Raw genomic sequence first — 25,322 nt, forward strand, 5'->3', positions numbered from 1 at the left:
AATACCAAGGAAATCCTCATTTATTGTAAGAACAAACAATACAAAGTGACTTATAGCATAGTTCATCTTCCACAGTTTTATTCTTTGATCTATTAATAGGTGAAGTTTCACTCATTCACTCCACATCCTATTTAAGGCTACATTTGTAACTTAGATTTTTGTTTCTCAGGAGCTTTACAACAGAGCTACTTATGGCTGTAGGTGCCAGCAAGGCAAGATGCCACCAAGCCACAGAAGTCTGAAGTGTATTCAAATATGAGATTTCAGCATGAAAATAATCTTGTTGCACTTCAATTTTAACCAGTGAATTTGTCCATGAGTGCCCTGTAGATTAAATTCTATTCAAGTTTTCTGTTAAGGTCAATATGAAAATCTGCATCATTTCCTTAATTGCTTCATCCAATTTCTTGCCAGGCAATCATATCTGAAAAACTGGAAGACCCATGAAAAGAATAACAAAGTCCTTTACAGACTTAAGTCGATAGCACATCATGAATAATGAACAGTAAATTCCTTGTATTTTTGTCATCAGTTTTATCTCTTTCCATTGACAGCAGCTGTAGCAGAAAGAGCTAAATAAAACCATCTCAAAACAAGCAGCTTGGCTCTTGCCAGATTTTCCATTTTCTTGTACTGAATAAAATATGACCTTGATTCTCGCTACTGAATGAGGTTGCTACTCAGATAACCTGAAAACAGAAAAGGCTGACAAGGTAGAACAAAGCATTGTTTCTGATAGAAACTCTAACCTTTTTTCCTTGATGACTTTCTACAGAGCCAAATCAATACTACTAATGTATTTTTCCATACTTCCTTGGCAAAAAAAAAAAAAGCACACCACACACAAAAAGCCAGCCGGTAATCTCTTTGAATATAAGATTACAAATGCCTTTTAGATTCAGCTCCCCATTATCTTAAGCTGTCTAGTGTCAAAAATTCAATTCTGACTGAGAATAACTCCCTCAGTGTCCATTTTATTCTCCAAAGATAAACTCCTTTCAGGAGACTGCACATGTCAAGAGCAAGCAAATAAATAGAAAGCTGTGTTAAAGACCTGTGAGCCTGCACTCCAAATATTGTATGAGTAATTGAGAAATCCAGGGCCTGCCTAAAAAGAGGTTTCTCCAACCCATGAGTTCATTGCCAAGGAAGCCACTCTCCTTGAAGGTATACCCCAGTAAGATGCTGCACAACAACAGGCATACAGGCAGACTGCTCCCTGTTTTACTGGGTTATACTCCTTCTAAAGGTTACTTTCTTATTCAAATGAGCCTTAAATAGCAAGAAGGAGAGGCTCTAATTCATGTTACTGAAATCAAATTTGCCAGTCTGTGGGAGCTGAATTAGTCATGATACAGCTTTGTTTTCAGGCAGGCGTGACTCTGCAAGCAATACAAAAAGTAATTTCAGAGCAACGTTAGCTGTATACTACCAGTCAAAAGTTCTCAAAAATCTGTAAGGCCCCATAAGCCCAGTGGACATTCCTGTGTCCACAACACTTAATGGAAAGAGGGCTTGTGAGACTAGGACAGCACAGCTGTTTATAGCCTGGTTCCAAGTATTCAGTGCTGCAAGCCTTGGAATTTTTCCCTAACGTTCAGTGGCATACACATAGGACCTGCAAATAAAAGCAGAGAACTGAGTGAAGAAAATTGTCCTAGGACTTTTAGCAGGACTTCACACTTACCATGAGCTAGAAAGCATTTTCCTTCCATTACAGATCCTTCATAAAAATACAAGAAATCTAAGATTTCTTTTTTTGCATTCCTCCCATATTATAAAGCACAGCACTTTTCCACAAAGAAGCAAAAGTTTGCTTTTATCTTGATATCAGAATACAGCATCCTTATTCTGCTAAGCCGTAAGTGCCTGAGTGTCTTATCACAATTGAATTTCACATCCAAAAAGAGTGAAAAGGCTGAAACAGCTCATAACAATGGCAGCACAGTGAACCAATGCATACAGACCTACATATCACAATGGGAGAAGTTGGTTAGCAGAAGAAGACTACAGCAGAATTAGACAGAACACCACTATTTCCCCAGGCCTCACATCACTTCATCTTCAAGCCAAGTTCTGTCTATCAAACTCTAGAAGTCCTTACAGTGTCCTAAGAAAAAAACAAGTACTCTCAGAGTGCAGAGAGGAGTCCAGTGAGGTACCAGTGCACATATATTCCAGGGCAAGGGCACCAGTCTTGGAAGCTCCATCATGACTTCTCCTGACCCTTTTTAAGGCAACACACCATTGCAGGCATATGCCAACTGGAATCATTCCGCTAGAAAGCATGCTGTCCCCTTGAAACAAAGTGTAAAATATTAAACGGAAGTTGCTAAAGGTCAAATGACCTAATATCCAATTCTGCTTTGCCTGGTCATCAATGATAGGGTGTACTGCTGAGAAAAAGATCTAGAAACAATACTAACTAACCTTTACCACAGAAGTATTACTTTTGTCAAAAACAGCTTGATATTCTCTATTTCAACTTTCCCTGCTAACATTGGCATTAACATATGGCCACACAACCCGTATCCATATAAAGGCCCTGACTTCCTCTAATCATTGAACAGCATTGTTTAAACTGAGTTCTAAAAAGCTTTTAAAAAGTCCACAGATGACTAAAACCTAATAAGCAGTCAATCAAATGCATAAAAGCAAAACAAAATAATTAGCTAGAAGGTGTACCAGAAAGATCTAGTGATTACCAGAAGTTCAACTTAAACTTATTTATATGCTCTCAATTATAGCTCCAATTAAGGAGAAATATTTTACACTTGAGTTAACCGCACTATATAAAGGCAGAGATACAAGTAAAGGACAGTTCACAGAATCCTGCTGGCAACTTTCTAGCTTGCGGATAAAATTAAACCTTGGACTGCCAGCCACCACCTATTGTGCTTGGATCGTGCCTTACAAGGCTTTACGGCCTTTGCTTCCAACCAACCTTCAACATGAAGCTCCCCACAGATGTAGTTATCATACATTTAAGCACTTCCAAGCTCTCATTGGGTTTTAGCCCCTAATTTATCAAAGAATCTAAACTAATGGTAAAAAATAAAATACTTCAGAACAAATTAAACTGCTACAACCAGTTATTCAAGCCTATGCCTTCTGTAAAGACTTCAAAATTCAATTATCTTGAGGGCTTCACTTATTATTATCATACTCACTTTCTCAAAAGGAAAATTTGAGAAATCAGCAAGGCTCAGTGGCCTTACTCTGGGTCTCTACATACACGGAGAACTTTACTGTTATAAACATTTGTTTTATTTAAGGGGAGATGGAAAACAGGGCCCACCTAAAAATGTGCAAAGGGTAAATCAGGCAACACCATTACTCATGTAATAAGTACCTTATTACTGAAACATTTTTACTCATTAAGCTGACATTATTATATTTTAGCAATTAGGCATACACCTCTGGCAATCTAGGACACTAAGCAACTGCTAGGGGGCAGTAACACTTGATTCTTACCATCAGACTGAGGAAGGAAAAAGTGACTAAAACCAAACGGGGAAAAAAAACATGCACACGAATTACTTCCAAAACTGAAAAATGGTTTGAATGTTATTCAAATGGGATGGCTTAACATGTAGTCAAGTGTACATAGCATGTACTGAAGAATTTTAGTAGCATTAAGTCAATGCCTTAAACATTTGAGATTCTTGTAATACAGATAGTATACTATAGGGAAAACATTCTTAGCATTGTTTGACAAAACCAGCAATGATGACGAACCTAGAAAGTAAAAACTAACAGTAATATGTAATATTACTAATGTAACAATACCACTGTTTCATGTCTCAGCTTCTCTCAGCACCTAACTGCAAAGCACAATGTCAATGCATAATCAAAATAGTAAAAAAAAGATCAGCTAGATTTTGTATAGTAATATTTACCCTGTCTGAAGGAGGAAAAGCAGCTAGCGTGTTCAAGATGCTGCAAGAACTCCAGATGGCAAGATGACCACACACAGCATTCTCCAACTGATAACACGACCTGCTAGTAAGGTAGAACACCCAACTTCTGACAAGCTCAACTATCTGATTTTTATGCCAATAAGAGATTAAAGGAGGATGGATTGTTATCTGACACTAAACAAAAAAAAAAAAAAACAAAAAAACAACAACTTAGTTCTATCAACACTGCCAGATTTAGCAAAGGAAGACAGCTTAAAACCTCAAAGTAGATTTAAAAGTTATTCTTCCTGTAATTCATCTGCAATCTACTGTATTAAATTCTTACATCAGCCCTCACTCCCCAGGGATATTTTACACATTTCTGTGCTAAACTTTGGTTTTTGTCTGTTTCCATGGTTTCCAATGCATCAAATTTACTTGCCAGACAATAAAAGCATAGCAAACAAGAAACCATGTATCTGTCAAACTTCAATCTTTTGAGGCCTCCTGGGAAAAGTGTCTTTAACTATACCCTTGATCACAGTCATCATGACCTGAATTCTACTCTTTTGTGGGAGAAACAGATTACTTGCATCATTGCTTTCAGTAGCTCAGTCAATACCCTCTCCAGCTAGACAGTGACACTTCAATTAAACCAATGCATACAGAATGTTGGCAAAAAAAACCACAACATTTAATCACGAACAATGCACAGAAAGTGACTCATTTAGCTCTCCATCTTATAATGCTATATGACTACAGATAAAGAGAGCATAGGGAAAGGTTTGAGTGAAAAAATACCAATGCCAGCAGCAGAAAATTAATCTGAGGCTCTAAAACACGGGAGGCTGTTTCTTAGTATAAAGAGACTCAAAGCATGCCCTGATACTCTACAAAGACACTGCTTTTGCTTAATTACACATACAAAATTTTCCCCAGTCATTGTTCCCAGAAAACAGCTTTCTGACATCATCGCAGAATTAAACGAATTAGCGTCGAGGCAAACCTTGACATCAAATCAACTCTGCTTACTGCAGCTTGCTCGGAAGCACTGCTCATGCACCAAGGTTAGGTGTTACCGCACAACTGCTTCATGCTTCATCATGGTTCTGTTAGTAGCTGGGCCATTTGATGAGCAATAACTATACCCATTTGTCCTCTATCAGACAAGATGCAAGTTTAAACAAGTGTTCAGTTGACGTAAAAGAATTTAACCTTTAATCGTTCAAGTTCTGAAGCAAGGAATAACAAGCATTAGTCCTTCATATCTCCTGGAAGATTTACTTTTCCATAACAGAAGGTTAACATTTACTTATTAGCTTCCTCAAGCAAGCACTAGCCTTAACTGTTTTCAAAGATTAGCATCAAGATATTTTTAATCTGTTTTAAGCCAGAATGTTGAATACAACAGCCAGTCTCAAAAAGACCTAAGTTTCCACTACAGAAAAGTCATGAAACAATGTAAAATATGGGGGAAGGGGAATAGAAGTCGTATCAGAAAAATAGTAATACTGGTAATCTGTAGTATATGTATAAAGCAGATGTTACACATATCAGAATCAACACAAATAGATCAACACAGAATAGATCAATGCTGACACATCTAAACGTTTATCCATCTTGACATTAAACCTGTGCTGTGACAAGCACAGGATAAAAGAGGAGAAATGCAGTTACGTTCCATTTAGAGTCTGCACTGGGCAAGCCAACCGTGCAGTAATTTTCCAGTATCACACAAGTAATGTATGAAAATACAATTTAGTCTTTAGGCATAATACATTTGGAAGTAAACACATTAGCATCAACTTAGAGCCAAACATATGGCTGTTCACTTCACGTTCCGTTCTTAGGCAAGGTAACTGTGAAACGTTCAGTTTCTTGTACAATACATACCTATAGAGTTCCATGGTTAAATTGGGTAAGCAATTTTTGTTCTGTTCATCCAATGAAGAAAAATAGGAAGTGGGGTTCTAAAGCTGCAAAAATTGGCAGGAAGACTTTCAAGCAAGCAAATTGCTTTGAATTCAAGAGCTTATATAATAGATGCTATTACTGAAGTTATATTCTCAGTTGATAACTTCTATTTTTAACAGTATAAGAACGCAAACCAAAGAGCTCTACAAGAGCCTGCCATCTTACAGCTTCCTAATATTTATAATAAAAACTGAACAATTTGAAACAAAGATCACAAAAAAAACAATTCAAAATGTTTTTTTAAACTCCAAGAAGGCATTTTTTATATTAGTAGCTCAAAGTCAGTTATTAGCTAATTAGTTATTAGATCAAGAACAGCTAGCTACTCAAATTTGGCAGGCTCTGAACATTTGGAAGAGTCTTTAGTCTGAGTAAATGTGACCCAAACTCCAAGGAGCCTGACCATAACATTAAGTAACTCTCCCCTGTGCCCTGCAGAACTGGCTGCATGACTCACCAGCAGAGCAATCACAAGCACTCAGCACATGGCCTTCTGTAATGATATCCTTCACAGAAGGCTAACTTGTGCTGGCACATTTCAACTCCAGTATAAAATATTGGCTTCTAAACAAAGTATTCAGATCCCAGGAAGAGGAGAAACATATATAACATGAGACAAGATCAGAAAGCTACATAAAGGAGCTTTTTTTACAACCTTGAAATTACAACCTTGAAATCATGTTTTTTTTTTTTTTTTAATTCTTATGTCCTGAAAAGATTGTGAAGAAATCAGATCAGATTCAAAAGACTAGATACAAATGGCTTCTTAAAAAAAAAAAGAAAAACACAGAAAAATCACTGAATGCCAGCTACTTTTACTCACTGAAATTCTACTATTTACCACCTTTGCAATGTGTTAACACTGTCTTGTTAATACATATACCTTGACAAGGCACATCTCCTGCATGACCAGCATAGTCTGCTCATGTCATGCATTGCAACTGGAGTCCTAATGCTGGGTTATCTCCCTGCATACATTGGGATTGCATCTAGACCTTGCATCATAGAATCATTGGGGTTGCAAGAGACCACAAGAGATCTTTAGTCAGAGCTCACAGCCAAGGCAGAACCAACAACGAAGTCATACCACATTGTCAGAGCTTTCTGCATCTGAATCCTGAAAAGCCCTGTGGACAGAGAGAACCCACTGCTTACCCTGGACATCCCATTCCACAACTCAGCTGTCAGCATCATTTGCCCCCTGCCTCAAGTTCAAATTTATGATCATCGTTTCTCATCATCCTGCCAGAAATCTCCAAAAAGTGCCTGGTTTTATCTTTTTAATAACCTCCTCAGTAGGTATTAGAAGACTATTATTTGGTCCTCACAATCCCTTTTCTTCAGACTACAGAAGAACTGCTCTCTCTTGTTCCTCCTAGTAAACCATATGTCCCATACCTTTAGGCACTTAATGCATCCTTAATTAGCTTCATTTAAAAACATTAAGCAGTTGCTTAAAATAACTTACCCACTTCAGACTGGGTCCTTCATTCTTCTGCACTGAGGACGGATTTGCCTTTTTTTATTTTTACTTGTGGAAAGCCACAAGTGCCAGTAAAAATGAGCAAGTCATGCACTCTTTGGATAAAGATGAGCATTACAGCCTATAACAAGCTAGCACACACCTCATTCTGTTGCTGAGAGAGGAAAAATAAGATCATCAGAAAGTGATATCACTTTCACCCACCCTCTCTGCAGCAGAGTAGGACCAGAAGCACATTAGGATGACAGAAGCATCAAACAAACCCTATACACCTTGCATATTCACTATCGCTTTAGTTTTGTAGCACTTTTTTAGAGCAAATTTAATATTTGAACCTTGTAATTTACCTTTCTCTGTAAGTTACATATATTAAAATAGTTACTCAATACACCTGTGTTAGGTGCCACAAGGTTTAACTTCAGCAAGCACTGTAAGACACCATGGACAGGGTCACAGTTAAGCAGTACTATGTAGAAGCTACCAATAAACTGTCTTTTGCACCGCTTTTTAGGTGAATTAGATGCAGATGAGAATATTTGAATGCCTTGACAATCAATGTATGTGGGATACTAAGATTTTTAGTACCAAATGGGATAAACAGCTTCTCAGGAGTTTCCTCACATTTAAATAACAGAGCTACCTACCTGCAGGTAGAAGTTAATTGTTAAGTAGCTGCTAAATTTAAACATTTAAGTTTGTCCTTCAGCATATCAAAGCAGATGCCAAAATGGAAATTATAATGCATGTTAGATGAAAGTCAAAAGGTTAAGATAGCTTATAAGTAACATTCTAAACACTTTTATACAGATGGGCAAAAGGCATTCTACAGGTCTGCAATCAGTCTTCCCTAATCATCTTTACTGATAAGACACAGGAACAACCCAATCTATGCAGAACCTTTGGCAACAGGAGGATGTACCTGGGATGAAGCTATAAAGAAAAAGGAAAGCTATTAGTTACTACTGCTTCAAATTTTCATTATTCAAACTCACTCTAAAATGTATATGTGATTTTGCTTTTTCCTTCCTGTGTCAACATTAGCCTCTAATTAGTTGAAGTAGGAGACAGGAAAGAATATCGTGGTTCCTTTCTGGTATAGATTAACCCAGCACAACCTAATTCTTTACTCTTTTACTTTATAAGTAGGTCAAAACTACTCTAGAGGGACAACAGAAAGACAGGTACTTCTGGTTACTGACAAACTTCAACCAGAAGCCTGGTAAAGCCTTCTTTCAACAAACAGCATTTAATTGTATTGTGTAAAAAGAAAACAGTTCCTTTGGTTAGGGCAACAGAGAGAGGCATGCTTAATCTGCACAAATAGAACAAACAGAACTGCAGAGAAAATATTTCTTGAAAAGTAAGAACACCACATAAATTTTGTAAAGTGTCTTACATTGTTTATTACCCTACATATCTTATCTGGTTGAGCTCCATTCCTACAAAGATTTATTCATGTGGCAATTTTAGCCAGTGAGACAATTTGAAGCGCACAAAATCCAGTAGTAGCTCAAAGAAAGCTCTTAAACCAAGGACCACATTGCACTAATTATATTGGTTACGCTGCAGCATTCAGGTCTTAATCCTAACCATGTCTTTGCTTAGGGAAGTAGCAAACAGCTAACAGTACAAATAAACCTAAATCAGAGCCCACACTTACGAAGAGCAGGAGGAAAAGATGACCAAATCTTTTCCTACCAAAATGTTTCATACCAAAACAGACTCCATCATGCACATAGAACAGAATAAAAAGAGCAACTGGAAATGATGTACAAAACATTGTTGTTTTTGTTTTTTTTTTTTAAACTGAAGAAAATAACAGAATCTGACCACAGCTCAGAAAACAAAGAACCCATGAACTTGCTGTTTTGCAACTTTTGAACCTCAATTGCTAGCATCTGACAAATAAGTGCTCTAGGAAAGAAAATCCAGTTGTAACATTATTCCTCTCTTCATAAGTTAAGTAATTTCTTAGGAGAACTGTAAGTCTGCATGTCATCTTTTAATTGATTTTAAAGTCTACCTGCAACTCAACCCGATGGATTACTTTAAGAGAACAGGAATGGCAAGGGGAAACGGCAAGACAGCCACAAGATGTTGCTCTACTTTCCTTCAAGAAAGACTACACATCAGCCACAGCTGAAAGAACTACTGCTATGCATTCAGCAAGTAAAGTATACCAATTTGTCAACTAACCCATGCTAAAATGACCACTATACTGATTCTACAGAACACACCTGTGCAAACCTTCAGATAATCCATCACATTTTGACTAATATCTTTAAATACTAAAAAAAAAAAAAAGCAAAAGTGACTCTGCTGGTCAGCTAGCAAGTATATTGGAGGAAAGCACTGTCTTGGGATAGTAAAAACCTACCACAAATCAACACAGGACATCCTCTAAAAACAACAACAACAAAAAAAAGCAATCTGAACCCTCAGTATAACCAAACTGCAAGACATAATACTACTGAAGAAAATAAAGCTTAGAAATATTAGCACATCCTTGCATTATGGCTCACATTAATGTGAGAACAGGCAGTGATACAGCTAGGAAAAAGCAGGTGCATGGCTAAACACTTGTTTTTTCTTTGAAGACAGCAGATTGACCAGATTATCATCACTAAATATAAATCAGAAGCTACCTAATGAAACATTTATCCTAAAAGTAACAGTCTTTAAAAAGAAAGAAATCTGACAGCTTCCAAGATTATTTTTGAATGTATCAAATATTTACATTGTCTGGGCTTTCCATCAACGTGGGCTTGTCACTGACTTTACTATGACAACTACCTGTTTAATAGCTTCCCAAAATCTTATCACTGCAAAAGGCAACTGTTGAGTCAACATAGTAAAGAGACTGTACAGCAAGATTAACAGTGAATAGTTTTGTTTTCTCATGTTTCAGCAACAGTAACTCTGAGTCCCAGGCAAACCCTCTAAGGTGGCTGGGGGGTAGTAGGTACAGGGTCACTGCTGAGGGCACCGCAGTAGCGCCCCAGCTGTTAGAGAGCTACCAAGCAGCATACTGACAAGATACAAGTACAAACTTAACTTTAAAACAAACTGAACTTCCACATTATTTATGCTTACAAACAAAGCTACAGAATTACATTTAACAACCAAATTACAAAGGAAAAATCTATGTATTTTTAAAAACGTTTCTGATCAAATCTAGCACCAAAACCTACTAGAAAATTCAGCACCTTAATTTCAACATTATCCAGAAAGAATGAAAGTGTCTGAAATACGCATGAAAAAGCCAGAACACCTGCTCCAAGGGCTGCACAAGGCAGCTCACAGTGCTTATGAATGTTCAGTTGGCAGAACTGCTCCTCAACAGTGCAGAGACAAAATTCACAGAAACGAAAGACAAAATTAACTGAATAGGAAACCTGAAAATACACAAAAAAAACCCTTCCACTTCAAGGCTTTTTTCAAATAGGTGTTTGAAAAATATAAGGACTCAGTTCATAATGCTGGTGTACAAGGCACAGTAATTCCACTGTAAAGGTTCAAGATCCTAAAGCCATTCAGCATAGAGTATTTCTGGGTATTTCCTTAAGAAAGAAAAATGCTTTTGCATTAAAAATACATACAGCACATCAGATGGCCTCTACCTATTAAAATTTGACAAATGCCTTAGGATTGACTTCCAAGTAAAGTTTCTCTGGCACACTCAGAGCAATAGCTACAATTTCTAAGGCACTTCCAAGTAATCTGTTAATTTTAATTAAATTTTGAGAAGTGTCTTTACATTGATTAACAAAGCACACACTGCCACAATTTTAATTTTTCAAATGGAAATTACTATTACTCTGTGATTTAGGCATTAAAAACATGAATGAAGGAATTAAAATAATAAAACCTCATCATTTAGGCCAATAAACACTGCGTTCAAGTGCATGCATCATTCCAGGAGTATGGCCCTTTACAGAATTCTGCATGCAGAAAAGGATGGCATTTTAAGGCTATTACCTAGCCTGTTACTTAAACATGAGCCAGAAGAAAAAATGACAAAGACTGAAATCCCAACCTGGATGCAAGAAAGTATCATGATAATCACACAGATTAGTTTCTAGAATGCCACAAACCAGAAAACTCCAAACAGTGTCATTTTATGGTCACATCAACTTCTCCTGCCTCTTGCATTCATGCTGTAGTAATCCTTCAGCTAAGCATAAAGTCCTTAGCTAGAAATTTCAAGCAACAAACTCATTACACCTTGACAGCTATTTACCCTTTTTATTAGAAGCATGTTGCTTGTCAAGAAAGTAGTACAGACTAAAATTATGCATGAAAAGTAAGGAGGATGGAGTACAAGGTCCTAAAGTGAAAATGAATCCCAGGCAACAATGCTGAGATGCTAGAGACACTCTGTACTAGAGAAATCCAAATTGCTTTATTAAAGAAGTTGTACAACCCAAGAGCCCAGCGAAACCAGATGTCCTCTCACAAATACATAATTTAAGAACTTGATCTAAGAGCTCCGACACTTCCGTATGAAGTAGTGAATACATTCCAGTCTACAGCAAAAACTTACTCCCAATAGAATGGTACACCACCACTCAGTGTGACCACCTAGTTGGAACAGAAAGCTAATTTTTTCCTTCTAATAACTTAAATATTAGATTCAAATGAAAGCCTTATTCACTGAAAAGCTATTTTCTGCATCCTTCACTACAAGATCTCAATTTAACACTATGTTCTTTGTGTGAAATTATAATGCATTAATAGTTACTCTTAAGTTTTTGCATATGTTTTCTTGCTACCCAAGAAAATAAGTGCCTGTGCTTAGCAATAAACATAACAGGATGGAAGCAGAGGCACTTCAGGCCTTCAGAATCCCTACAGAGAATTAATCCACAGGTTGTCCCCCAAAGGGAAATACCAGAGGTTTATCTAGACCACAGCTACATACAACATGAGAGCAGTTATGCATCTTAAGAAATACCAGAAAAAAGAAAATGGGTTTCTTCTAATGTAACACCACTGCATAAACACAGTATGCAACACAAAACTTATTTATACTGACTGCATCTTGAGGTCTTAGTTATTCAAAGCTCCTACTACTGGCATCTTGCTCCTTGGTACCACTCATTGCCTCCCACACAACTGTTTCTAAGTCTCCTATACTGAGCCCAATAAACTCTTGCTTGACACCTGCAGTCTCTCTTCATACCTCCTTTTATGAAGCCTAGGTACTTCGAACTTCTTCCCGCTGTCCTTGTTGTTAAGTCAGTGATACCTTCTAATTATTTTAGATGATCAACTCTGTTACTCCAAATTTAGTAGGAAAAGTCTTCAAAAAGGACCAGAGATACAAACTACAATTTCACAAAGCTGAAAGGATGTAAGACTTTTAAACATACGTCAAACCCCACATATGCATTGGGCATAACAATTACAGAAGAGTGAACTGGTTTGGCCACCAAGTAAAGGAAAGGAATTTAGTTAATGGATGTTCACTTAAATCTTTCATGACTTTTTTCTTCCACTGGAATAGATGCCATTTGGTTCTAACGGTTTTTCTATAGCCTGTTGTAACACCATCACAAACAGTGCTTTTGCTAATGCTGGGAAGGCTTTAAAGCCTCTTCCAAGATAGAGGAAACAAGACACTTCTACAAAATGTAAGCTTAAAAAAAGCTGCAAAAACATCACAAAAGATTTGTGATTTCTGCAGCCTTCTGCATGACAGTCCCAAGTACTGTTAAAAATACAAGAGAAAGGCTTCAGTTTTCAATTAGTCATCCCCATTACACTGATTTACTACACAAACAAATACCACCTCACAGACATACCCCAAAATGCTTAATTGGGACTTCGCAATATGATAAAACAGCCATAGACAGTAGAGCATCCATTCAGAATATCCCTGTTTCCTTTGCCTCCAAAATAACAGCATGCTATGTACCATCAGACTACAAACTTCATGATGGAAATGAGTTTTATTTGTTGCAGAATCAATTCGTCTGAGACTATTCTTCCACTCATGATCTTCATTCTTCCCTCTTCCTACATAATAGCTCTGCCATCATCCTCCCCCTTATTTTGTCTTAACCCTCTTCCCTTTTATTCCCTAGATTCACAGAAAAACTCTAACTACTTTTTTGATAATACTTGTAAAACTACCTTCTTCCTGTTGCTTCTTGCAAAAACATTTCTAGTTCCTGACTCCTAGCCTCCTTGACAGTTATTGTTCTAAATTATAAACTCAATTCTCCAGTTTTCCTAAAATAGAGTAAAAAAATAAAAATATTTCCCTCCCCCACAACAACTCACTTTTATCCTCATTCTGAAAGAAACTGAAATTCCTCATCATCCTCACCTTCCAAGCTGTGCAAGCTCTGCCCCTGCCTCACATAGCTTTATGTCTCCATCAGTTGCCTGATGACAGCCTGCACTTCGCTAAATCCTTTTTTCCTTAGGGGTGACCTGAAAAGGAGAAAAAACACCATGGTTTTTTGCTTCCTTGTGCTTAAAGCTTGACAGGTGTTATCAGCAGAAAACTGACTCCTTGTGGGTCCCCACCTTCTGAAATAGCTGGCTATCACACCTGCTAAATAATAGGTTATTTATTTTGATGTTTATAGAGGAAAGTCTTAAGGGCTTCCTGGATGACTCAAGGCTGTACATCAGGAATCTTAAGCCCTCAGCACAACATGGTGAAAATGCTACATAAGCAGATGAAGCCATAAAGAGAAAACAAGCCTAAGAAGAGTAAACGTCCTTCCTCCCCTAACCTTAAGTCACAGTAGTTTACAGGTTGTACCTTTTAACAGCGCTCCAAAAGGCAACCATAAGCTTTCTCTAGAGACCATAAAACCAGCAGCACACCACGTGAGGCCGAGGTAAGCCGAGCTCACCTTTGGGTGCTCTCCACCACGAGCACGTCAATGCTTAGCAGGACCTGGGCAGCCTTCCCCAGACCCCCAGCGCCCTCCCATCCCTGCCCTCCTCCTCCGGCCCGAAAGCCTCCAGAGCAACCCTCACACACCCCGCGGCGACGCCGCAGCCCTCCTGAGCCCTAGCGATAACGACACCAGGCCGGCGCCCGCCACATTTCACACTGATTTACGCCAGAGCTTGCCCCACTGCGGGTCCTCCCCGACAGCAGACAGCCCTGCCCCTCGCACCAGCCCCCGCGACCCAAGCTTGTCTCGGGGGTCCCTCAGCCGCCCCCCTCCCCATACCTGTCCATGGTCTGCTGCAGGGCCAGGCCCGGCTGCTCCGACATGGCCGCCCCGGGCCCCGCGGCCCCGACAAAGGCGGCCCCAAGGAGGGAGAGGAAGGAGCGAGGAGCCGGAGCCGCCCTCCCGCCGCGCACCGACCTGGGCGGGCCGCGCGCTCAGGGGGCCGGGGCCGCGCTGCCGAGCGCTGAGGAGAGGCGGTGGCGACGCCGACGCCTCTGTGAGGTAAAGGCCGGGCGCAGCCGCACCGCCCGCCGCCACCTCCCTGCCGCCGCGCCTGCGCCCTAAGCCGCGGGCAGGGCTCCGGAGGCCCGCCGGGAAGTGTAGTCCTGCCGCCACCCGCCTGCCCTGCGGCCGTTTAAAGGTCCGGCGGGGCGCGCCCCCTGCCCGCCGCGCGCCCCATGCCGCTCCTCGCTGCCGTCGCGTAGTGGCCGCCCGGCACCGCGCGCGGGGCAGGTACGGGCCGCGGGACCGCTCTCGCGTGCAGGTGTGTGCGGGCGGGGGGGGCACGAGGCGGCACTGGCCGCGCGCCCTCCGTAACGGCCCAGCCCCGTGAGGCGGCTCCCGCCCTCCTCGTCCTCGCGCAGCGACCGTTGCTCTCCTCAGCGGCTGAGGGGAGCGGCGCAGCCCCGCCGCCTCCTCCTCACCTCACAGCCGTGAGCAGGGCGAGGCCGCCCCTGCGCCCTGGGGAAGGAGGCTCCCCGCCGCCCCGGCAGGTGCAAGGTGCGGGCGGCTCCCGGCCCGGCCCCGGGGTGCGAGGGCTCGGTGGGGCCGGTGGCCGCGGGGCTACCGGCGGCGGGTGTGCTGCCGACCGCGGGGGTCATCCTGAGGTGCTACTAAGTCCGTCGTCACAGGGCAGTTAGAGCATTCCGGATTCTTAGGATGGTCTGTCAGTAACGACCAGCTCTGGGCTTTCCTTTTCAGTTTTATGTGCGTTTATATATTTATATACCCGTGTCTATACATATATTAAATGTTTAGCTCTTGCAGTGAGATCTGCTACATGTAACTAGTTCCTGAAACCTTGTGTAAATGACAAGGTTACTTTGTTACACCACAGTTACTGGACATGGCACTGACTGGCTGCACACCTGCTCTGTGCTGAGGGGAGCAGAATTGGCCTGGTGGCTGGGTGCTGCTCCACGGGCCGGGTAGAACAGCATTCTTCAGCCCTGCTGCCTTCATGAGGGGAAAACCAGCCCGGTTTGGAGAGTCCTTGGTGAGAGAAAAGTGTTGTAAAAGCATGCATTAAAAAATGAAGTATTGCTCCATTGTAGATTATAGAATAATACAAATGTAGAGGTTGGTTACACAGTTGGTCCCTCAGCTCAGAATGCATTAGACCTGGTTTTATGTACGTTATTCTGTTTTCCCAACTTGTGCCTGACCTTATTTTTCCCTGATCTTATTTTCTATTTATCCTTTAATAACTGGACTTGGACTTGTAAGCTGTATTATACGTATAGAGTAGGGAGGGTGCTGTTTATTTTCTAATTGCTAGACATAAGCAGGATTGCTAAAGAAGCTATGTTGATGTAAATGCTACTTATAGGAAGAAGACAGCGTGCTGACATCCTGTCCCAGAAACTGTATTTTGTATTTAGTCTTGGGACAGTAAAATTCAATTTTGCTTGCTCTGCTGAGAAGTTTTGGACGTACAGGGGCCTGAATAAACCATATGGGCATGGCTTCCTGGAAGAGAACCTAATGAACGCTTTCCCAATTACAGCTCTTTGTGAAATATAAGAGCAATATTAGGTATCAAAGTTCCCAATTCCCAATCTTTGCAATAAGTCAAGTGTCTACTGGCCAAAGCACTAATCAGATAGGCCAGCCAAATGCTTAGGTTTTATATATTGATTTTTAAACCTTAGAAATCAAAGCAGGGATGCTGGCTTCATAGGACTTTGTGATTTGTGTAATTTCTGTATTTCTGTTCTGGGATTGAGAGGATGTGCTAGCTGCCTGACATTTAGGATAAAGCTGTGAGATCAGGTTCAGCAGTAATGACTGTGAGCAATAGTTACCTGAAGAAATGTAACCAGAATCCAGAATCACCTGGCTACCATGCTGCTTTGCTTTACCTCTGTTGGGTAGGGAGGATTGAGGAGACTGATCAAATCTTGAATATAAAGTCAAATAGTAAATGCTTGCTAGGTTTGTACATTATGTTTCTTTGCAAACGTGAAATACAAAATCATAATGGCAGACCTTGTAACATCCTATAAATAGCTGAAAAGTCCTGGAACCCAGAAACTGCTTTGTGCCTTTTCATTTTTCAAGACTTAATTGGACAGCTTGGGGTATGGGTTCTTAAATTGTCTTCTCGGAATCAAAGTGTGACATTAAAATATGTACATAACCAACTGCTTCTAAATTTGAGAGAACTCTCCTTATTCCCTGAGAGAGCAAGAGTTGTCATTCCATCCTCATTTCTTCCCCCTAGCAAGACCGGATATGCAGCTGCTCTACTCAAGTGCTTTCTTTATTCATTCCAACAATCTTCTCCTTCAATTAACTCTCCTTCATCCCCTTTTTCTCCTCCTTTTCTTTCCACTTTTATTTTTCATGCTTTCTTCTTTGCATTGGCAATTTCTACTATAAATCTCAGGTCGCCTCTCAGACCTACTTCATTTGTTAAATCATTGTTTCCCTTAAAAGATTCCTCTTTGTTCATTCCTTCTGTCTATGTGATGCCCATTGCACTGTCTCACTCAATACCTTCACCTCAGCATTTGGGCCTGGAGAGAACTCCCCTGAGAAGTCTCCCTGTTGCCAGTGCAAAGAGAAAGACAGTGACTGCTACTGCCTGAGATCTGACTGATGCAGACTGGAGGTGGCAGCCATTTTGAATTAAATAAAACTGCACGTTTGAAGTCAAATGCAGAACTAAATGAAAACCACTCAAAATAACATGAGCTATTTAGGGCTTATATTTGGCTATCAGATTTATTCCCAAAGGTCATCTCTTAAAATGCTAAATTGTTTAATAATAAACTTACACAGATTTAAGCTTAATAGAGAAGCTGATAATTAGTGTAAGAAGAATACGGAGGTATATTAAATATTTACCTGTTTCATCAAGGCCTGAAAAAGGGTCTGAATAATGAAGTAGGTGTTCTTTAATACAGTCTTTAATACAGTTCTTTTGATGTGACAACATTAAAACTGCTAGAAGTATTCACTGTTTTCAACAAAGTTAAGTAACCTGGCAATATGAAAGTATTTACTCTCTTTTGGCAATGCTGCCTTTTAACTGCTATGATGGCAGTATATAAATTAAATGACAAGACCAGTTATCCATTCTATATGTACTCGATTCCATCTTTTAAAGACAAGAAGCCCTCAATTAAGCTCAAATGAAACAAATGTTATCTGAGAAAAATATTTCTACAATAAAACTCAGTTTTTCAGTAACATAATGCTTCATTTTAACCTTTAAGCTAGTTGGACTATTCACTTTCTGGCAGGAAGACTAGCACGGGTTGTTAGCTATAGTAGGCTTAAATTACATTATAATGAATTTTGTAAAATAAAAATATACTCAATACAACGTTAATCGAGTTAGCTAGGCTTATATGGGCATTTCTTACATTTGTTTCTTTGGAGCTGACCCAGGTCAAGTAATTCAGATAGCAGATTGAGTGAAGCTCTTGTGTTCTGATACAGCTGTTATTAACTTTTAATTTCCAATTATGAAAGAATTGGCTGGTAGAAATGAAAAGTGTTTTTCTTCTAGTGGCTAATGGATCAAAAGCTGCCTTTACAACTTGGCTCTCTTTGGTTGTAGAGTGCTTCTCTGTTTGTGAATATCATAATGAGCACTGTCCTTATCTTAATAATTGATCTACAAAGTGAAGCTGTCTCCTGGGAAAAACTGACAGCAAGGGTGTGGTCCTTCCATTTGGATCCTCAAAGCTTCTGAAAGCAATAACCCTAAAGTAAGAAGGGGCATAAGGGAGGTGTGTAAAATGACCAGAGCAAGCCCTATACTCACTGTAATATTAAAAAAAAAAAAAAAAAAGAAAAAAAAAAAAAGAGAGAGAGAGACATTTTCAGCTGCTGTAAGAAAGCAGTTCAGGCCCTTGATGATTCAGAGTAGGACAAACAGGTTAGAGCAAGTGTTCTGAAACTCTTAATTATAGCATTGATTTAAGGCAAGCAAACCACACGGTCCAACATAAACAGACAGTAGAAAGCAAATACAAGGGTGTTTTAACAACCCATTTTCAGCTACCCTAATTTATCTTTCTCAGCTTTAGTCATCTCTCTTTAACCCATAAAGCCATGCATATTTCATATTTTGAAAAATCAGCCTGCAACTTTAGAAAACGCTGATATTTTCAAGCTTTTTATTTCAACTGTGTGATTTTCATACAAGCATGATCACTTTTCCAGAATGATCAGTATTATAATTATCTAGAACAGAAATCCAGAATAATTCATGGATCAGCACAAGACATAGTATAAGCACCTGTAAACTAAATTCTGAAAATCGTATCTGACCTATGTTAATCATCAAAATGTGAATCCCTAATGAGATAAATTCCTTTCAGGCTGTGTATTGAAGTGGAGGTTGAAGATATGTGGGCAGCAGACAGGAAGCAGTTGAAATGAGGAGCTGCAGCGTACAGAGTAGATGCAATGCTAAATAGTAAAATTTTTACCTTCCCATTTTTTATTTTTTTTTTGAAGAATTTTCAGAGTTGTAATAGTAACTGAGTAATGAAACAAACAAACAAAAAAAAAAGTAAATTGGGAATTGGAAGCTATTCATATAGCACAAGTTTTTGCTTATGTGCTGATTTTAATTTGTTTTAAGTTTTCATATTTGCCATGTTTGTGTTTGGATCAGAATGGTTTTAGAAATGGCATTAGGACAAGCGGTTACTTAATAATTTTTTCAAAGCAAAGTGACACAATCTCCTTTGTAATAGCTGTAATTTTTCTCTAGCTGGTATGAGCTCACAAGTGATTTCTTGCTGTAAAAGTTCAGAGTTCATGAGAAAGTTTGAAAATACTGGAACTACTCCTTTGGCCAGCGATCGTTGCTCTGCCCAGGCAGCCGTACGCTCTGGGGTTACGAAGCGATGCATTGGGTGCTGCCGAGCCGCCCTCTGGGAGGCCGGTGCTTCCAGCCCAGCCAAGACTGCAAAGACCAGAATGCCGTGGCAGAGCATGCGCCGAAAGCTTCCAGTTGTCAAAGTGCTCTTGCCAGAGTGGCCGAGTGTTTTTCATATACCAAACCCGAGAGAGGAAAATAAATATACTGACATTTTGTTGAGCTTTAAGTAGAGAAAATCCTAAAGGTAACTGTTCCTTAAGAATTTCTGCATTGACTGCATGGGTTATTGCATGCAACTGGAGCTGGTATTGCTGTGGGGATATAGATTTCCTGTACTGGATTGTAGATTTGCACAAATACTTACACCAGCAAATAATCAAGAGGTACTGCATATTAGTCCAGTGTTAGGCATTGGTGGCCTGCCTTTCAGTCGTTTATCAGCCAGTGTTTTTCCATTCAGACTGCCTTCACTGCTAAAGGTAGGTCTTGACCTTGACAAGAGAGTTGAATTGTGCAGGGATTTTACCTTTAAGAAGTAATATGAAAATGAACGTGGATTGCAGCCTGCAGGATAAAGTTCAAATACAAACAGCTAAGTCAAGGTACATATTGGAAGCCACTGCTGTGTTAGCCACTATAGATAACTTGGTGACTAACTGATTTAAATATACTGTATTGACGACAGAATTTTAGCATTTCAGCTGCTATATTTTTCACTCTATATTTTTATACTGGTGGCTCAGAACAAGGGGAGGGATAAATACTATCTTTTGATCTCTCTGATGTAGAATCATCTGCAATTTTATGCAGCCAGAGGAGTAATGGTGATTTTGCCATAAATGCAGCTAATGGAAAGCTACCCAGGGCTTGGTATATTATGGCTTACTGCAGCATTGCTTTAAAATGCCTCTCAGGGTTTTCTGCACCCCCATCGGCAGCAGCAGAGCTGCCTGTTACAGATGCAATAGTTTCCTCTGTTCTTAGGAACTTGCCTGAATGTTGAATCACAATGTAGCCTTCATGGACCCTGGCTGGTTTTATATTGAACAGGGAAATAATAGGGAGCAAGCGAAGTAACTAAGCTGATAGCCGAAACCTGTCCTTACCTTCATTTTAACTAAAAAGGGTGTGAATGGCTTACAAGAGGTTCAAATATGAAAAATGTTAAAGATGCACACGGACCAGCTGAAAACTGTCCCTGTTGGAAAGGGTCACCGACTTCACTCTGCCACCTTTCTTAACCAGTGAATTGATTTGGCTGAATTTTTCTTTGTGAAAACAATCCTGGAAAGAAGGTGGTCTTAGGGACGCTGACCTCACCATCAGCTCAATACAAGTGCAATTAGGTATTCAGTGATGACCATCTCTGACACAGTTTCTCAAAGTAAGCAGGTTTGGCTCATTAAAATACTTCTGATATGCATAAGAACTTCTCAGTTGTCTAAAAGTCTGAGAAATGCAGAGGTTCCTGTTCTAGTTTCATGCAGTTGCTGTTCATTTATGTCTGTATATGCATTATTATTGTGGTTTGAAATATTAATCTAAGTATGTTATCGGATCTGCTTTAGATGAAGCAGCTTTTGTAGCAGATATGAGGCTCAGTCACGCTACACGCATTTGCTTCTTAACGTTTCAACTTACATCCACATTTGGCAAATAAATTGCTTGCCTAGTCTTTGTCTTGCACACTTAAAGATGACTTTTAGAAGGTGGCACGTCTCCACTGAAAACCTTCGGTGTGCCCCATTTTTCTTTCCCACCGTGAAAGCATCAGAAGAATTACGCTCTAACAATACCTCCCTGCCTGCTCCTCTTGGCCTTGCTCTTCTCTGCCGGCAACCCCGGCCTGCTTCCAGCGAGGGGCGGCCGAAAGCCGGGGACCCCCGGGGAGGGGCCGCGGTCCCCGCACCCTTCGCCCCTGCCCAGGCCAAGTGCCTGAAAGGCCAGCTGGTAGGTGCGGAAAATAGGCAGCCGGCTCCTTTAAAGGTGCCCTGCTAGAGAAAGGGGTGGAGAAGAGCGAAGCCTGGTGTCTCTTTAACCTTGCTGAAGGACGCAGCAGTATTTATTGACGTATGCAAATAGCCAGGGGGAGGAGGTGGAGGAGGAGGAGGGTGCTTGGAAAAACAGGAACCAGAATCAGTTTCTCATTGCAGGGTGAGAGCTCTGAGTTCCGGTGTAAGAGAAAAGAGACGTGGCGAAATTGCTGTATATCTCTGCCCTATAAGCACATCTCTCATTTAGACTGAAGGGAAACAAGGCATCAAAAAGGGTGAAGCATCTTAAAAAAATATTTTAAAGGCAATCTAGCACGATCAAAGCTTTACATGTTCCTAAATGGGGGAGGGGGAAGATTACGGGTTTGCCTTGCAACTTGCTGTAGCGTAGCACTAGCAATAGGACGAGATTTTTGGCCGGCAAATGATTAAAACAGCCTGCTTTGTGGTATGAATGACAATGTTAATAATCTGTCTTTGTGGTTTTTTCCCCTACTGTTTCAGCTGCGCAAACCATGCAGGATGATTTACTGATGGACAAAAGCAAAGCCCAGCCCCAGCAGCAGCGGCAGCAGCAGCAGCAGCAAGATCCAAACTCAGCAGAAGCCCCCTCTACGCCCATCTCGTCGGAGACGCCCAAGCCAGAAGACAACAGTTCAGTGACTAGTATCGGCACATCAGCTCCTTCCCAAAATAGCAAGGAGAAGATGCAGATGGAGTCTCCCCTTTTGCCTGGCTTGAGCTTTCACCAGCCTCAACAAGAACCTGCAGCCGGCACCTCCTTGTCTCCCTCCTTCGGCAGCACCTGGTCTACAGGGACCACAAACACGGTGGATGATAGCTTTTTCCAAGGGATTACTCCAGTCAATGGGACAATGCTTTTCCAGAATTTTCCACACCATGTCAACCCTGTATTTGGTGGCACTTTCTCGCCTCAAATTGGCCTAGCTCAGACTCAACACCACCAACATCAGCAGCAGCAGCAGCAAGCTCAACAGCAGCAACAGCAGCAGCAGCGGAGGTCACCTGTGAGCCCTAATCAGGCACCTTTTGCCCAGAGAAATGCTGCTTACAGTCATCAGCCCATCATGACCAGCAAACCGTCTTCCTCCTCTGCCTCCTCATCTTCCTCCTCCAGCTGGAATAACCATCAAAATGCAGCTTGGAGTACACCTTCCAACCCTTGGGGTGGGCTGCAGGCTGGTAGGGACCCTCGAAGGGCAGTTGGAGTGGGGGTCGGCGTGGGAGTGGGGGTCGGCGTACCCTCCCCCCTCAATCCCATTTCACCCCTTAAAAAGCCGTTCTCCAGCAATGTCATTGCCCCTCCGAAGTTCCCACGGGCTGCACCCTTAACCCCCAAATCCTGGATGGAAGACAACGCATTCAGGACGGACAATGGCAACAATCTGTTGCCTTTTCAGGTAAATGATTACATGTACCTTCTATGTGGTGACAGCTATCACATGGTGTATTTATTGCAGGGGGATATTTCACTTTATTGTTCTACCTGAGAGACATAATTCATATCTGCACCAAATTGTCACCTCATATGAAAGAAGTGGGGTTGATCCTAGGGAGTAGGATCACAAAGATTCCAAATTCTGGCTCAACATTAGGTCTTATTGTTCTTGTAATCTGTTCTTAAATGCAACTGTTGTTTTTCTTTTTTTGTACCATCGGAAAGGTAGTAACTAGCCTTTCTACATGAAAAGCAGGTTTGGCAGACTATGTTATATTGCTGCTCTTTGTATAATAATTATTTTTTACATTCACCCATATGTGAGAAGCAGGAGATGTTAAAATAGCTTGCTTCAATTTCCAAACTGGCACATAAATTTTAACTGAAGGTGCTATTTGACCTGAGATCCAGTTAGTTATTTTATCATCACTGAAATAATTAATTGTCTTTATGCTGGGGAGTTTAACAGGGGGGTTAAACATAAGGTCCGTTCACATAAGGTATACATATGAAAGACTGTATATGTCTGACATGTACAGCCGTGCTGTTATATTCACGGCGGATGCTTTGAATACATCTAGAAGCAGCGTGGGTGTGTATGGAAAGAGTGGCGTATCTGTCCTTTCCAGTAAGGAAATGCCTAATACAATTGACATGTTTTAGAAATGGCAGGGAGGTATTGTATAAAATAAACCATTTTATGCTGTTCAAAATATTTGCAGAGAAAAGAGACAATAGGACACGACCTTCAGAGCCATATTGCAATGGAGTCTATTTACTAGCTACATAGCTCTGAAATATTTAAAGCTGCAGTGTCCTTCACTTTTTTTTTTTTTTTAATTTATGACGACAAGGCAGATCAATTGCGGTTGAAACTGGGCCACATAGAAAATTTGCAATTTTAATTCAGAACAAAATCTGTCATGGTGCGAAATCCATTTTAAGTTGAAAAAAGAGCACGTACTTGCAGCTATATCTATACAAGGTGAAGTGAATCTCAAATTTCTGCTAGGCTAGCTGTTTTTAGTCTCAGACATATCAACATTTTCTGGTTTGGATTACAGTGAAATCATTCATATATGCTTTCTCAGTAAACCAGAAACTCTCAAACATTTTTAACTTAGCAGTTCTGTAAGAATGGCATCTAGCTTGCCACTTAGCATTAGAAACAAAATAAATAAATAAATCAAGATCCCCCTCCCTTCACTTTAAGAGATTGTTGAAGTAAGATATATGCATTCCTGTACACTTTCCAGTCCCATTCAAAGAGGGCATTTTATAGTCAGCCCTGAAATTTCATTTTGCTGCTTCATTCTATTTAAAGGGAGAGTTGCTAATTTTTTATTGGCTACGCTAAATGAAGGCGGAGTGGCTTCTGTTAAACTGCTGGGCAATGTCTCTGTAGCATTGAAGTCTGGAGAAAGGTTATACTTCAGATGCAATATGCCTAGTGAAGCTATTAGGTTGCACAGAACGCCCTAGCATAAAAGCTGGTGAATATATCTCCCAGTTCTTGTTTTAGGAGTGGGAAATGTTTCAATTTACAAGTGTTCTTTCATTTGTCTCCCTGTAAGGTGTTACAAATTCTGGTAAATTTGATTTAATAGGAAAAATAACAGTAATTTTTCTAATTTCTGTGGTTTGCTCAGTAAAACATCTTTTTACGTTACATACAACACTATGTATTTACACATACATACATACAATGTTATATATTTATTATTGTGACTAGAAACTGTCACCAATCAAACTGTCTGGTATTTAGTCATCAGTGGCGAAAAAAAAGAAGTAGATAAATACTTTAAAGAAAAGTTCCTTTGATTTTAACTAAGGTTCTGAAAAGGTAATGATTAGTCAATGTGTAAACTTGGAAACTTCTTTTTCTCTCTCTGAATATAATATGGTATTTTTCTTTTCAATTGAAAGCAAATACTTAGACTATTTTGAACACCAGCTCAAATAACAGTCTGATTTCAGAGACTCAGAAAACTTGTACATTTTTTTTCCTAGTAGTTTTTTGTTGTTGTTGTTTTTTTTTTTTTTTAATGAGAATTACTGAATTTTGCATACCAAGGATGTGATCTGGATTAATGTTGGTTGCTCCTATACTTCACAACTTGCCAAAGAAACCTTGAAACTGTTCGAATAGGAGGCAACTGTTCCATGTGCTGTTTACTGTGTTGATAAAATGAAATTCATGAGTTCAATATTTGCTGCCTGGATTGTTGTTGCGTTTGTTTGTTTGTTTGTTTTTC

The 25,322-nt window shown here is 40.2% G+C and overlaps 2 protein-coding genes across 15 annotated transcripts in view; one reads left to right on the plus strand and one right to left on the minus strand.

Moving 5' to 3' along the window:
- The window catches only part of MARCHF5 (membrane associated ring-CH-type finger 5), a 28,925-nt gene extending 14,132 nt beyond the window's left edge, over positions 1–14,793 (minus strand). Inside the window, exon 1 of one of the 2 annotated variants that reach the window (XM_068688112.1) lies at positions 14,553–14,793. In XM_068688112.1, the coding sequence (XP_068544213.1) occupies positions 14,553–14,596 (44 nt within the window). In that variant the 5' untranslated portion in view covers positions 14,597–14,793. The remainder of the gene's footprint in view (positions 1–14,552) is intronic. The other variant, XM_068688111.1, reaches the window with a different exon arrangement.
- A 73-nt stretch (positions 14,794–14,866) lies between these two features.
- CPEB3 (cytoplasmic polyadenylation element binding protein 3) overlaps positions 14,867–25,322 on the plus strand; it is a 92,391-nt gene continuing 81,935 nt past the window's right edge. For 5 of the 13 annotated variants that reach the window (XM_068688094.1, XM_068688106.1, XM_068688097.1 and 2 more), the window contains exons 1-2: positions 21,628–21,768; positions 22,113–23,029. In XM_068688094.1, coding sequence (XP_068544195.1) covers positions 21,687–21,768; positions 22,113–23,029 — 999 coding nt within the window. In that variant the 5' untranslated portion in view covers positions 21,628–21,686. Of the gene's footprint in view, positions 15,037–15,613; positions 15,769–19,720; positions 19,859–21,627; positions 21,884–22,112; positions 23,030–25,322 lie in introns of those variants that run through there. The other 8 variants (XM_068688095.1, XM_068688104.1, XM_068688105.1 and 5 more) reach the window with 6 other exon arrangements.

This window comes from Anas acuta, chromosome 7 (genome assembly GCF_963932015.1).
Source record: "Anas acuta chromosome 7, bAnaAcu1.1, whole genome shotgun sequence".
In the NCBI taxonomy this organism is placed as follows: domain Eukaryota; kingdom Metazoa; phylum Chordata; class Aves; order Anseriformes; family Anatidae; genus Anas; species Anas acuta.